Source organism: Vanacampus margaritifer, chromosome 2 (genome assembly GCF_051991255.1).
Source record: "Vanacampus margaritifer isolate UIUO_Vmar chromosome 2, RoL_Vmar_1.0, whole genome shotgun sequence".
Classification (NCBI taxonomy): Eukaryota; Metazoa; Chordata; class Actinopteri; order Syngnathiformes; family Syngnathidae; genus Vanacampus; species Vanacampus margaritifer.
The window spans coordinates 8,179,827-8,194,170 of NC_135433.1; the positions used below are offsets into that span (position 1 = coordinate 8,179,827).

The 14,344-nt window shown below is 35.9% G+C and overlaps 3 protein-coding genes across 8 annotated transcripts in view; all 3 read right to left on the reverse strand.

Moving 5' to 3' along the window:
* Positions 1-635: 635 nt before the first annotated feature.
* Positions 636-1,628, reverse strand: rbp2b (retinol binding protein 2b, cellular). Of its 2 annotated transcripts, XM_077557734.1 has the most exons (4): positions 1,436-1,628; positions 1,158-1,336; positions 802-903; positions 636-704 (listed from the first exon to the last, which is right to left on the reverse strand). In XM_077557734.1, exons 1-4 carry the CDS (start codon positions 1,611-1,613, stop codon positions 651-653), a joined length of 513 nt encoding a protein of 170 aa, XP_077413860.1. In that variant the 5' UTR covers positions 1,614-1,628; the 3' UTR covers positions 636-650. The 2 variants fall into 2 exon arrangements, with proteins under 2 accessions (XP_077413860.1, XP_077413861.1); XM_077557735.1 differs by lacking the exon at positions 636-704 and having other exon boundaries at positions 827-973.
* A 1,770-nt stretch (positions 1,629-3,398) lies between these two features.
* Positions 3,399-11,310, reverse strand: rbp1.1 (retinol binding protein 1, cellular, tandem duplicate 1). The gene is made up of 4 exons (XM_077557736.1): positions 11,044-11,310; positions 10,323-10,501; positions 8,911-9,012; positions 3,399-3,940 (listed from the first exon to the last, which is right to left on the reverse strand). Exons 1-4 carry the CDS (start codon positions 11,114-11,116, stop codon positions 3,890-3,892), a joined length of 405 nt encoding a protein of 134 aa, XP_077413862.1. The 5' UTR covers positions 11,117-11,310; the 3' UTR covers positions 3,399-3,889.
* Positions 11,311-13,095: 1,785 nt separating this feature from the next.
* The window catches only part of nmnat3 (nicotinamide nucleotide adenylyltransferase 3), a 13,708-nt gene continuing 12,459 nt past the window's right edge, over positions 13,096-14,344 (reverse strand). For 3 of the 5 annotated variants that reach the window (XM_077557731.1, XM_077557733.1, XM_077557732.1), the window contains one exon: positions 13,096-13,845. In XM_077557731.1, the coding sequence (XP_077413857.1) occupies positions 13,630-13,845 (216 nt within the window). In that variant the 3' untranslated portion in view covers positions 13,096-13,629. The remainder of the gene's footprint in view (positions 13,846-14,344) is intronic. The other 2 variants (XR_013291160.1, XR_013291159.1) reach the window with 2 other exon arrangements.

Here is a 14,344-nt window from a genome sequence, read left to right on the forward strand (position 1 = left end):
GGATGGGACGTCACCCTTTTGAAGGACCTTCAAAGCAAAATTTGGCGAGTAGTGTTACTTGTAGTGTATGCTTCGTTTAAAGTTTTAGGATGTTAACCTGCATGTCCTGATTTTAATTTATACCCTGTAAATCTAAATTATGATAAATTACGACTACATGCACAACAAATTCCAAATACTGAGGTAAAGTTTTTTTTGTTGTACAGGTAATGAGCTAAACTATATATATAAATATGTATATATATATATGTATATATATATATATATATATATATATACACACACACACGCACGGTAGCCATAGCCTATATATACTATCGATTCACATAAGCATGGCTAAACTGAATGAATTCCAATGACAGTACTGAAGAGCTTTTTAGTGATTTTAGTTGTTGTTGCTGTGACTGTTATGCCACAAATTCATATCTGTTAACATCTGTTAATATAGATTTACAAGCCATTAATAATTACCATCTCAAAAGGTAAAATTTCCTTCGCTTTATAATACAAAGTACAGCAAATGTGTTTTTGTTTACAATGTACAAGTATCTGTAATGCAAAGTAAAAACAAAAATTTAATGCATGTTTAATGCTGAGCTTATTTAGTGCTAAACTTAGAAATAAAGAAAACACAATGAAATATTTGTCTTTTATTCTTTTCTCTTGAACACCTGTTGACAAACTGCATCTTGACACGTCAACTCCTGTATGGAGAGGATTTATGAAAACAATGATGACATATATATAAAAATACAGATTTATAAGACAACAAATCTTGAAGACCATTATTTCTAAACCCACCAGGTACATTTTGTCCCCTTCAATCCAGTGCTTCCAACCACGATTGGCTTTTTCACCTTTCTGAATGCAAACCAGCTTGTCCCCTTGCCAGGTCACCAAACTCTGCAGTCAACATTATCATATATTTGCGTGATAGGGCAGGTGACAGAGATTGAAGGTCTGTAGGAAGAAGCTGGGATTAGATCCCTTGTATTAAAAAAAAAATAAATAAAATAAAATAAAAATTAAGACTGCTGCTGGTTATGTCACCAGATTTTAGATATATAATCAAAGCCATTATTATGTCCAGCACGGGAGCCTCCGTATTTAATATAGGATCTCATCTTGTGTTCCATATGGAGAATATGTCAACTCACTTTGACATTTCGGTTGTCGACTCCCTTGGTGCACTCATTAAACTCCACTCCCACAGTGAAGGCCAGATCATAGTTCCTGAAGGTGCTCAGGGTTTTAAAGTTAAACACGTCTCCCTCTTGCACAACCACTTTGGTCTGAGCCAGACGGACAGCGATTTTTCGCGTTGCAAAGTCAATATCTATGAAAAAAGGATACTTGGTATACAGTATTTGTCTTGAATGAGCGTTACATTGGATTTTTGTGCGCGTACGACGCACCAAAATATATGACATCTTACCCAGCGCTTTCATATAATCATCAAATTTGTCATTGCTCTCCAGTATCCATTTTCCACTGAAGTCCGCAGGCATGGCTGTAGCTGGTGACGCAGATTTTTTTGTGTTTGGTATAATCAGTGAGTACGGGGTGAGTTTTTGATGCAAGCGGGGCATTGGGGAAGGGGGAGTGGTGGTCATGAGGACACAGAACTATTAATAAGTCACTTTATAATTTGCAGGGGATTGGCAAAGGCACTTGTTTTGGAGGGGGAGGTGGAAGTTTGGGGGAAAGAATCATTTGGTCTTTGCACGCTCAATGTGGAGCTTCCTGAGGGCACGCAAACACACTGTGTGGCAATGCCACAGCGATATGAATGTTTACATCCAGTTATGATAATAACCTCAAATCTAAAGTTTGGACAGTTGGCCTAAACAGCATCAAAAGCACTGATCTACATTTAAAGCCTAAATTCTAATATTTGTTTCATGAAGTTGTATAAATGTATATTTGTATAATATTGCCAACAGCCTAATTCTCAATTTGTCCCTAATATGGCCGCATTGCTTCTAGTACGGTAGCAATGGGACCGTTTCTTTAACCAATCACATTTCGAGAGTTAAATGCAACCTCACAGGGCTAGAGGAATAACCCTCAACGGCAACTTCCACTCTCATTAGGGTCATGAGTGAGCTAGAGCTCATTTGACTTTTTACGCCTTTGACAGGAATGCTGGACTGGTTACCAGCTAATTGCAGGGTGATTTCAAGCAGAGTTTTTTTGAAAAGTCCCACAGCAATCTGTTAACTTATTCTGAGTTAAATAAACAACAATTGACCTGTGTGACTGCACCCTGAAACCGGTAAATAATGTTTTTTTTTTCTTTTTATGAGGGCCTGCAAAAGATGATAGGGCGCAGCTCAAAGAAAATGCATGGATGGATGATTTTGTACTACAGCCTACCTAATAAAGTTCAAACATACAAAATAAAACACAATAAATTATATAATAATGAAATTAAATATAATTTTCTACATGTTATTAACTCATTCACTGCCATCGACGTAAAAAATTCATTTGAACTATTTCTATTAGTTTTACATTTTTCATTTATGAATACCTAGAATATTTTTTTATTGTATTAGAACAGATATAACATTTGTGATTAATCGTGAGTTAACTAGTGCAGTCATGCGATTAATTACGATTAAAAATTGTAATCGCCCGATGCCCCTAATTTTTTAATAATCTTTCAAAAAAAAAAAAAAGATTATAAAAAAATAATAATGAATTAAAGAAAAGATTATTAAAAATCTAATGAAAAATTTAATATCTGTTCTAAATGTCCCCAAAAAATTGTAGGCTTTCATACTCTTGTTAACAAAAATAGATAAAAATGTTACTAATTCAGTTCAAATTAATTTTTGACGTCTATTGCTGTCAATGGCAGTGAATGAGTTAAAATAGCTTTTTGTCATTTCTTCTTATTTAAATACAAACTAATGCAGTTCCTCTGCTGTGTCTTAGACCAGAATGTCACAGTCTTCACATTGGCATTTGGCATACAGAAGGTCCAGTTGTGTGACATTAGTATATATGAGAGCGAGCGAGCGAGGGAGGGAGAGGGAGTGGGAGGAGAGAGAGAGATAGCGAGAGGGAGGGTGAGAGAGAGAGAAAAAGCGAGAGGGAGGGGGCAAGAGAGAGAGAGAGAGAGAGAGAGAGAGAGAGAGTGGGAGAGAGAGAGCTAGAACGAAGTCTACTGATGCACAAGATGCATAAATAGAAATCATGACGTGAATGACGTCACTCATAGTGGCGACAGTGTGAACTGCAAGCACTTTAAGGTTGAAATGTAAACAAACAACTGCGGTTTTCCTTGCCATTAGTTTGCTGTTGGTGATTAACCTCCCATTTCCCATAAAGATCAGTGAAAGGAATGGTTCAAATCTGCTGTTTCAAAATATAAGAGAGGGCAGATCACAAGACAGTGTTGGATTTTATTTTATTGATTAATTCATACTATTATCAGCGACACAGTCCCAAAAGAATTGGGAGGGAAATAATTTATTTACATGCATTATAACTGACATCCTTACTAAAGACACTTGCATCCCTCAACTACACTCCACTTTGTTGCATCCAGATCCTTCAGTGCGGTCCACCTGTTTTTGATAAGCTACATTTAACCGCCTCTATGCTTCTAATGCATATAGATAAGTTGATTAAAACAGCACCGACCCTGAGCCGGTTGGGGGTGCGACACGACATGCAAGCCACGTCGATTTTTTGAGTGGGCTTGGACAGTGCAAGGCAATTTTGGATGGAAGATCCAGGTAATGTTTTATTAGTGGCTTAATATCATGGCAGAGAATTATATAAGGGGGGGTGGGAATGTGGATGAGAGCATGAATGAACTAATTAGGAAGTCGGATGCTATGTCAACTTGGGTACTCCCTCGTTGGGTGTACGAGCCACTTTAGGACTTCTTGAAGACCTGCTTGGAGACGACTCCTCCAGCTCTAAGCTCCTGTAAAACAAATAAATAGGGATGAGCAAATAATCAAATTCAAATTGAAATTACTGTGTAATACAATACTAATTTTTAAATCACAAATGCTAAAACATTTGGGGCAAAAAAAAACATTACATGCTTTATTTTGGTAGGCCGTTAAGAGTTTATTCTTATATAATTTATTATTATTTATTCTATTATTTATATATTAGTGCTTAAGATGTGCAGTCCACGTGTTTTCATGTTGTTATTTCATGAAACACAAAGAGGAAGTGATAAAGTCACAGATTTGTTTGTATTATTGTTAATCTGATGATCTGATTTATGACCAAGGCTCAAAATAACTATTTTTTTGCGGAGCAGTTTTAGTAATCAGTGACTTCCTTGTGAAGAGCAACTTTCTAATTTTGAGGAGTATTTTTTTCATTCCTGGTTAATCCCAGAGATGTGTTGATGTGTGAGAAATGTTTTATCAAACAATAAAAATATAACAAGCTAACAAATGAATGATTGGTTTGCTTTTTTATATAATAATAATAATAAAAAATTCTTAAATTCACACTGTGCATAGCAGCTAATTGTATTTTCTAGAAACATTTTCAGTGGGGCCATTTCAAACACAAATGTAAATTTAAGTTTCAATTTAGCATCGTTATGTATATGGTCTTTTAGCAAAGCTATACTTTGGTAAAAAGAGAGCTACTGTCATGTAATTTTGAAAACATTTGTTACGCAAATAGTAAACCAAAATTCAGGAATCTATTGTGAAAACGGACAAATAACATTACTGAGACTAGACAAAGTGCAATTTCTGCAGAAATTGCGTGGGAATGCTGATAAACTGAACGCTATTAGCTGAATGCTAAGATTAGAATGCATGTGCTAATGAAGTAAATTGAAAGATAAATTACTAAAGTAGTAAAATGTGGTCCATTGAAAATTATGGGAAATTGATTTAAATTAAATTAAATTAAATTGAGCGAATATTGTAAGTAATGTGTAATCATACGATACATACCCCGGGAGGTGTGAATTTTTGAAGCAAGTTGAAATTTGAACGGTGTAAATCGGTGTATTGTGTGGGAGTGGTTACACGGCAAAAAAGTGTGGAGAATAAAAATCACAATAGCATATGTGGGAATGTTTCATCCCACAATTAGAAATATTTTAGTTTAGCATTTTAGCTGCTTAAAGATTTCTTATTATGACCCCGTGTCACCAACACTATTCGTTAGTCCTTCATAGGCGTTCTGCAGTTTGTTAGCCTTGTGCTACACAAACTTATCTAAAATTATGTGGTTGCTTTAAAAAAAACGACTTGTAAATCTCTAATGTGTAGCTTGATAGTAAACTTCAAGTGGGAGTGTCAATAAACACCTTAAAGCCTCCTTCTTTTTGTATAATTTTGTTTTGTATTGTCAATTTTTGCTGTAAAGCCAAAGCAAAATACCGGCTGAACGACAGCTCATATCTCAGAAAACTTGTAAGTTGGGTCACTCGTATCTCAAGACGTCGAATCGTTGAAATTTGGGAGGAAGCCAGCGAATGTTCTAACTATCACGTTATGTCACTAGCACAGATAGATAAACAAAAATACATTCTTTGTGGTAAATAAATAATACTTTTTGGGCCGATTAATTGAAACAGGATAAATTCCCGGTGCCATAAGGGGAAGAAAAGTGTTGACAATTAGAAAATAATATTTTCAATTTGCCACTGAATTAGTGGCCCAATGGGATTTTTGTTAATGGAGCCCCAAAATCCCTTGGGTGGAATGCAGTAGTCGTGCTGGCTTCTGTCATGTAATGCGGTTTTCTGCCACCAGAGATTGCTGCTGCTTTAAAAATCAAACGCTCCATCCATCTCTCCTATGACTACCTGAAATCATCACTTTGGGCCGTCACTTCAATTAAATAAGGCAGTTGATTACTTTCCGTTCGGGCTTTGTAGGCCGCAGTAACAAAGATGGAATTCTCATTATTCTGAGTCTGTGATATTGGTCATTACTTTGTGAACTTCTTTTCACATGCTAATGCTTTCATTACTGACCACAATGGGGAATGAGATAAGATTTTAAAGGGGAGTCAATGACGTGCTTTTAACTAATTACAACCACAAAGTCAAGAAAAAGAACGTGTTAACTCTTTGACTGCCAGACGTTTTCAGAAAAGGGATGCCGTGGGTGCCAGCCGATTTAAGCATTTTGACTGATCTTTCAAGGTCCACAGAAAATTATGTGTTTGGACTTTGGAAACACACATACTACCAAATGAAAGATTGGACTCTCATCTTTCATCAGAAAAAAAAAGTTTGTTTCTACCTTATTCCGTTTTTCAGTAATCAACAATAGAAAATGGTTAGTTTCACCTCTGTTTTGAAACAAACGTCTTTTAACGTCTTTGGCACTCCTCCATAGGATTTTACTAAACGTTATTTAACGTTTTTGGCAGTCAAAGAGTTAATGTTACTGTGGGGCAACATGGTGAAATAGTGGTTAGCATGTTTGCCTCTCAGTTGTAAGGTTCTGGGTTCGAATCACAAGTCCAGACTTCCCTCAGGATTTTTTCTGACTATGGCTTCCTCACATATTTCAAAAACCACGGTTAGTTGATTCAACACAAACTTGTCCATGTGTACACGTGAGAGTGAATGGCTGTCTCCAGCACAATTGTGACGCTAATGGGGGTCAGCACTTTAGAAAATGAATGAATGGATGGCAATGTGCTTTGTATCTGTGGTCTTAGCTTCCTCACAGAAATACTAAAAGCAAGGTCAATTCATGTGTATATATTTAAGCTATGTTGTTTTAAAGGCAAGTCTTGCGAAAGGAGGTGGTAGTACTGCACCAAAAGCACTTGCCAACCTCTAAAAGTGAGTAAACAAAAGCTAGCAAGTAGCTCGCTCGTTTAGCATCCGCCACAACAAGGGTTTACTATTTAAAGCACTAAAAGGCGAAATAAAGCACCACGGTTTCTACCTTGGCTACAATGCGACGCGGGATTCTAGTTAAGAAAAGTCATTTTAAACCAAAAAGAAAACCATTTACATAGTTAGAAGTGGAAGTTTTGAATCCAACGTCAACATGATTCGGTAATGGGAATTTTGGGTTCGAGTTTGAGTGCTAATTTTAATATACAGTATACAAGTGGCACCTGAGTGTAAGTCACTGAACCAGCCAAACTAAAAAAAAATAAAAAATGTTTTACAATAACTTCAACTGGGAGTGACAAAGTAAGCACGCTTTGTCTCTCAGTTGGAGAACTGTGCGAGCAAGAGAAAGAGATGTTCTTACGAAATACTTGTTATATAAATATATATATATATAAATATATATATATAAATATATATATATATAAATATATATATATATAAATATATATATATAAATATATATATATATAAATATATATATATAAATATATATATATATAAATATATATATATATATATATATATAAATAAATATATAAATATATATATATATATATATAAATATATATATATATATATATATATATAAATATATATATAAATATATATATATATATAAATATATATATATATATATATATATAAATATATATATATATATATATATATATATATAAATATATATATATAAATATATATATAAATATATATATAAATATATATATATATATATATATATATATAAATATATATATAAATATATATATATATATATATATATATATATATATGTATGTATTTTAAGTGTGTTGGAGGGGTAAAATACATAAATATCGCTAGCGTCAGAGAAAAACATAAGTCACAATTTGGCAAATTTGATATTTTTTCAAAAATGTATGTGGGTGTCATTTTTATGAATTACTGAGTAATCTAAAATGTTGCTGTCTTGATGCAAATGGTAATGGTTGAAACAACAACAACAAATATGCAGTTTTTAGGGTCTCCTGGTGACGATTTTGGTCGTACAAGGTTATATATAATAAATATTTGGTCTCGTGTATGTTTGGCAGATTTTTACTTATCGTGGTTTTCTTTCTTTTTTTTTTATACTTTATTTCGAGCATTTAAAGCAACAATACAACAAAAGAGCATAATTTGACAATTGTGTCAAAAAACCCAAATAACAGAGACGTTTAACCAAGCTATTCCACAAAACAAGTATGAAATAACGGTTTTCGTTCTCCTTAACTCTTTGACTGCCAAAAACGTTAAATAACGTTTAGTAAAATCCTATGGAGGAGTGCCAAAGACGTTAAAAGACGTTTGTTTCAAAACAGAGGTGAAACTAACCATTTTCTATTGTGGATTACTGAAAAACGGAATAAGGTAGAAACAAACTTTTTTTTTCTGATGAAAGATGAGAGTCCAATCTTTTTTTTCGTAGTATGTGTGTTTCCATAGTCCAAACACATAATTTTCTATGGACCTTGAAAGATCAGTCAAAATGCTTAAAATCGGCTGGCACCCACGGCATCCCTTTTCTGAAAACGTTTGGCAGTCAAAGAGATAAATAATGATTACAAAAAAAAAAAACATTTACAAAAGAAAAGATTTGCTGTTCGAAATGGAATTAGGATGAATCAACTGCTTATTTAGTCCTACCCCGACGTTACCTCACTTATTACTTTATAAACATTGCACTTTCAACCACTGTTTTGTTATTCTTATTCCCTAGTGTATTCAGCAAAAATAATCTTTAAAAACCCCACAAACAATTTATTTCTTATTTTCTGGAACGTATCCCCACATAAAACAGAGTTTCACTGTAAGGTGAAACACATCTTCACTTTATATGTCATTGGATTTGAAAAGAAACTCCGATAAAGACTTATAAAGTAAATTGAGACATTTTCTGTTCAGCACATCACAAGTGAAGTTCCTCCGAGTTGCATGAGAAAATACATGCAGCGTGCATATGCGCCGATAGGCATTTAACGATTTGGATTAAAGTATGTGCGATTTGTATTCATGGCAGGGGGCTGATGTGTCCTTACCAGATGAAGTTCGTCTCCGTCCACCCAGTGGGTCCAACCTCTCCCTTCAATCTCTCCTTTCTGCACACACACCAACTTATCTCCTTCCCAGGTGATGGTGGTCTGCGTGTGCAGGACAAGATGAGAGATTTATTACATTAGTATATCTGAACAGTAATCAAGCCCAACAGTATAATCAATAATGAACGGCACCCGTGCTTAACATATACATGTAAACACGCTGCCTGTCAACATTCTGATAAAATCAGCTCATAAAAGATGCATGTGACCTTCACGTTCAGCCTTTAAATAAGATTATAGCTTATCTGTAATCAGCCTACCAGGAAACAAAAAGGCTATTTTGCTCTCAAGGTATAAAGAATCTCTTTCAGAATTCCATGTCACGATTGGATTACATCAAGTACAATGGGATTAATTCTATTAATATCACCATTTATTACATCATTTGTACGTTGTTTGTAGCTGACAGCTGTGAGTGCAGCACTGCATATTCATTTCTTGCCAGATGCCAAGGCCTCCTCTGATGCCCTCGACACAATCAGAGGTATTAACCTACATTCAAAACCAGAATTTGAATATTTGTTCCCTAAAAATTGGACTAATTTATTCCCAAAAGTCCATTCTCTTCATTTTTTTTTTCACTTTCAGTGTTCCTCTGGGCTGCACGTTATAATTTATTTTTGTCCAATCAGGTTTCCTCTTCTTTGTGTTGCCATATGAATGTTTAACTGCCCAGAGCCTTCACAATCAGTGGTGCTGGCTCATGTAACTTAAACAAACGATATAAACAAAAAGGGACAAGCGGGCCCACGATGACATCAGCATTTTTCCGTCTTCTGATTGGCCAAATTTGACAAGTAAAATAAGTTCGTGTAGATCTGAACCAGTGGCGGCTGCTGGTCATTCAAATGAGGGGAAACTCTTCTTTTTAATTTCCGCCTCAGAGAGCTAATCCAATCATCACGCAGCAGTTTGTTTGGGCCGGCCCACTTTTCCATAAACCCCCAGAGACGCAATGACGGTCCAGTTTTGCACAGTGGAACGAACTGTGGAACTGCAGCGATGAATTAGAAGGAAGTGGTGTCATTTATTTGTGACAAGTAGCTGATATTCGGAACAAAATATTGTAATATTATATATGTTATATTATTAGAAAGCATAGCGCATAAATTGTACACACAGCAGTGCATAGGCTATTTCCTCACTTTATTTTTTTCAGGGGGAGGGCCATTTAGGGGAATCTGACCCTTGCAGTCTTAGAGCAAACAAACGCCACTGATCTGAACACATTATGACATTTAATAAAATGTCTGTTTCTCTTGCATTTTCTCGCTTGATCAAATTATATTTTGCACATTTCTCAATTGGTGCGCTTTTCAAAAAGCACAAGTAGCCTTGTTAGCTCAACTCACCATACATTTCCTGTCATCCACCCCGGACAGATCCTCCTCGAACTCTTTGCCCACATAGAAATCCATATTGTAGTTTTTGAAGGTACTGAGGGTTTTGACGATAATGTGATCCCCGTCGTGGACGATGTCCTTGTCCGGCTTCAGCAAAGTGGCAATTTTTCTGATGGCAACATTAACATCTGGAGAAGAAATTGCATTTTTACATACTCTCAACCAAATAATTATATTCTCCTTATTTTTATTAGTGAGATGATGTAGAAATGTATTACTAAATAATACAATCTGACAATCATGGAAAAACATAAATTAACTCTTTGACTGCCAGACGTTTTCAGAAAAGGGATGCCGTGGGTGTCAGCCGATTTAAGCATTTTGACTGATCTTTCAAGGTCCATAGAAAATTATGTGTTTGGACTATGGAAACACACATACTACCAAAAAAAGATTGGACTCTCATCTTTCATCAGAAAAAAAAAAGTTTGTTTCTACCTTATTCCGTTTTTCAGTAATCAACAATAGAAAATGGTTAGTTTCACCTCTGTTTTGAAACAAACGTCTTTTAACGTCTTTGGCACTCCTCCATAGAATTTTACTAAACGTTATTTAACGTTTTTGGCAGTCAAAGAGTTAAAAGTCCATTTTTTTTTTTATTATAGAAGGGTTTAGTGATAGCAGTGTATTTTTGAGATAATAGTGATTGATGATCAAGAATCAAACTCACCAAGAGCCTTGAGGTACTCCTCAAAGTTGTCATTGGAAATCATTTTCCAGTATCCGTTCAGATCCACAGGCATTTTGGCAGCTTCTCCAGGGGTTCCCTTACTCTCACTTGTCGAGGTTTGCAGTGGAAGACTACTTGTGCTCGAGTGCAAATCCCGCCGTCAGAATCTCCCATTTGAACCAAACTCAAACCCTAATCCGATTACTTGGCAGGTTTTCATTTTTCCTTTCACCTCCCATTTCCCACCTCATGGTAAAAATCACGCAACAGCCCAAGCCTCACTACGATTTATCCTGCGCAGGCCCACATAATATACAATGCACTTGTGTGTGCTTAATTTCGTAGTGTGCTTACATCGTCTATGAGGGATTAGCATGAATGAACTTCCTTCAGGTCCACATGTATAATGCCATGTGTTGGCCCTGAGCCCTGATTTATTCTGGTAATGAGATTATTTCAGTAAAAAAAATGAAGACACATACATGCATCTATTTCAACAGCCGGAAAGAGTTACACCAGCACAATCATCTCAGCTGAAAATGATATAACAGGACAAAGAAATTGAACACGATAGGTTGGTCAAGTCTTAGGTTTTGTTAAAAAAAAAAAAATTGGTAATCTCACATTGCGGGCCCTCTGCAGCAAAATTGTTTTCAGGGATGTGATTTGACCTAAGTGAAATTATCTGAAAATTTAGCCGGGGGTCTGGGGGCCGCTGGCACCCAGCTAGGTCCAGGGCAGTGCCCTGGTGGGGGGACAAGGGGGGCATAGCCCCCCGGAGCTCATGGGTTTTCTGTGTTTTTAAGTACTTTCAATGCACTCACATGACAAAGAAATAGACAAAACAACAGCATAAATTTTCAATGTATATTGAACTATCCCATATAAAATGGCAGTTTTAGTCAACTCAAAATCAGTCACATTCCAAAACATTGGACTGCCTTTGCTTTTAAAAACTATCACTGAGAATATCATCATATCTAACTAATGTGATTACTAAGTTAACACATAAATAATGTTGAGGGGTTCAAATTTCATGAACAAATAATTGTATCATGACCAAATGAAAAGTAACTCATATTAGAGCATACCACAAATGTCGGAGTCATGTGCATACACAATCAAATTTTTTTTTTTTGGGGGGGAGATAAAAAAAGCGGAATTCCGCGAATTAGCGGAAAAATCACATCCCTGTATTTTACAAAGAGGCTCTTTTAAAAAGAAACGCCGGCAAGTATCAGTAGCAAGGTGGCTTTCAGAAGTCAGCAGGAAATACCTCCTATAGTTAAGCAACTTTCAGCAATACTTCAAGATCAGCAACTAAAAAGCATCTCCATTCTGACAAAAGTCAAACATTTTCTCAACTAGAAATCATTACACATTCTGTACTGCTCTCTAGTATTACCATATTTAAATGTATAGCATCTAATGGCTATTATAAACATTTTGGGGGCACCAATTGCTGTCGGAATAGCCGATATTAGGTATGAAGATATACCGTATAGTTGAAGCTCTGGTGATCTTGACGATGCTACATGGTAGTACTACTGATGTCTCGTCTTTTAACCGAAATATGTAGAGTTTAAAAGGTCATAAAGTTTAACATATCTGACAAAATATATCAAATTAGTTAAAAGCAATATATTTACATTTCTAATGTCAAACAGAATATTTTTAAGGCCTGAGCAGCGACGCAGCAAGAATCTTGAAATACGGGTGGGTATGAAGGACTGTTGCGATGCATTCTGTCAAAATTGAGACTCATTTTAAGGGAGACATCTTTTGTTCGTCATTGGGTCATTGACCTTCCAATTTAGCCCCCATTTGGTACCTTTTATCTTTTCTGAGTCAGTTTTTAAATGTTTTAAGGGTTTTGTCCTCATGTATTATTCAACCCGATATGAGAATCCTGTCTCTATTTTATTAGAAAAGTATGAGATGTGGTCAGACTCCGTAGTAGTAGTTGTCAAATATATTTTATGCCTGGAGGTGGAAAAAAATTGCAGTCATAATAATAATAGGCAGAAAAAAACACCACCACTATCCAGATAATAATGTTTCAAAAATATGTTTTTTTTACTCCCAACCTTGTGAAACTGCATACATATAAGAAATGTAAAACAAGATAAATATTAATCCGCAAAGGGATCACTAAACGTCTATGAGGTGAAGTAGAGCAAAGGCTGGTGAAGATATTTTCTGCAAAACACATTAAAGTCCAACATCAATAGTATTGTTGTTGTACAAATCTCCACCACACTGCAGTAAAGTAAACTAAATCCTCCCTCGACGCTGACTGGAGAGATGCACTGATCTGTGATTGAATTCATATTTCAAGGATGTCTATGTTGAGCTCACTCTTGCCAGTCATCCAGATTCTCTGCTGGCTCGCCGGGCCTGCATAAAAGCCCCCCCTGCAGAATGACTGACCACACTATAATAAGGGCTCAAGTGCAATCATCATAGTGGGTTGAAGCACAGTGAGGCCAGACGGTTCGGTGTGTACCTCAGTACGTAAATCGAGCTGGTGCATCATCGGCTGGTGGAACTTAATCCCTGGTCACTTGAAGGAAGCATTGATCTGTGTCAGTCGTCCAGACTCTCCAGGGGCTGCTGCGCTTGTTTGGCCAGCGGCCTCAGAGCCATGCCCTCATTTCGCCTCTCGCTGTCCTCAGTGTACAGCTTGTGCTCTTCAATGTACTCTATTACAGAGTCTGGGATCAGGTATTTGATGCTCAGTCCTCGTCTGAGAGCCCGCCGGACTTCTGTTGCGCTGATCTCGTTCCTCACCCACTCTTTCACCTGGAACAGATTTTAGTACAATTAATTGGTGAAACACGCACATTGCAAGTCGCTCGGTGCCAGGTGGGTTTAAAGTGAATTTCGTAAAACACATTTTTTGCCATACTGTACGTTAAAACTGTACGACCTGACTGCAGAATGTTATTTGAATTAGAGATGTTCGATAACACTTTTTTTTTTTGACCAATACCAGTCCGAGTACTTAACTCGAGTAGTCACTGATACCGATACCTAGTACTGATACTACTAGTAGTTCTGAATACATAAAATTAAAAACAATGATAATTTTAAGGAAAAACCTATACTTCCCAATATAGCATTTTTCCTTAAAATTGCATGAACATAATATAACATTTCTTTGATATTTTTTCCATTTCTCCATAAAATACATATTTTATAACTCACACATTTTTTTTAAAATAAATACATAAAAACATGAAACTAATAATCAAGTAGCCAGACAAAGTCCCAATCTAAATATATGGTTGTACATCCTAAT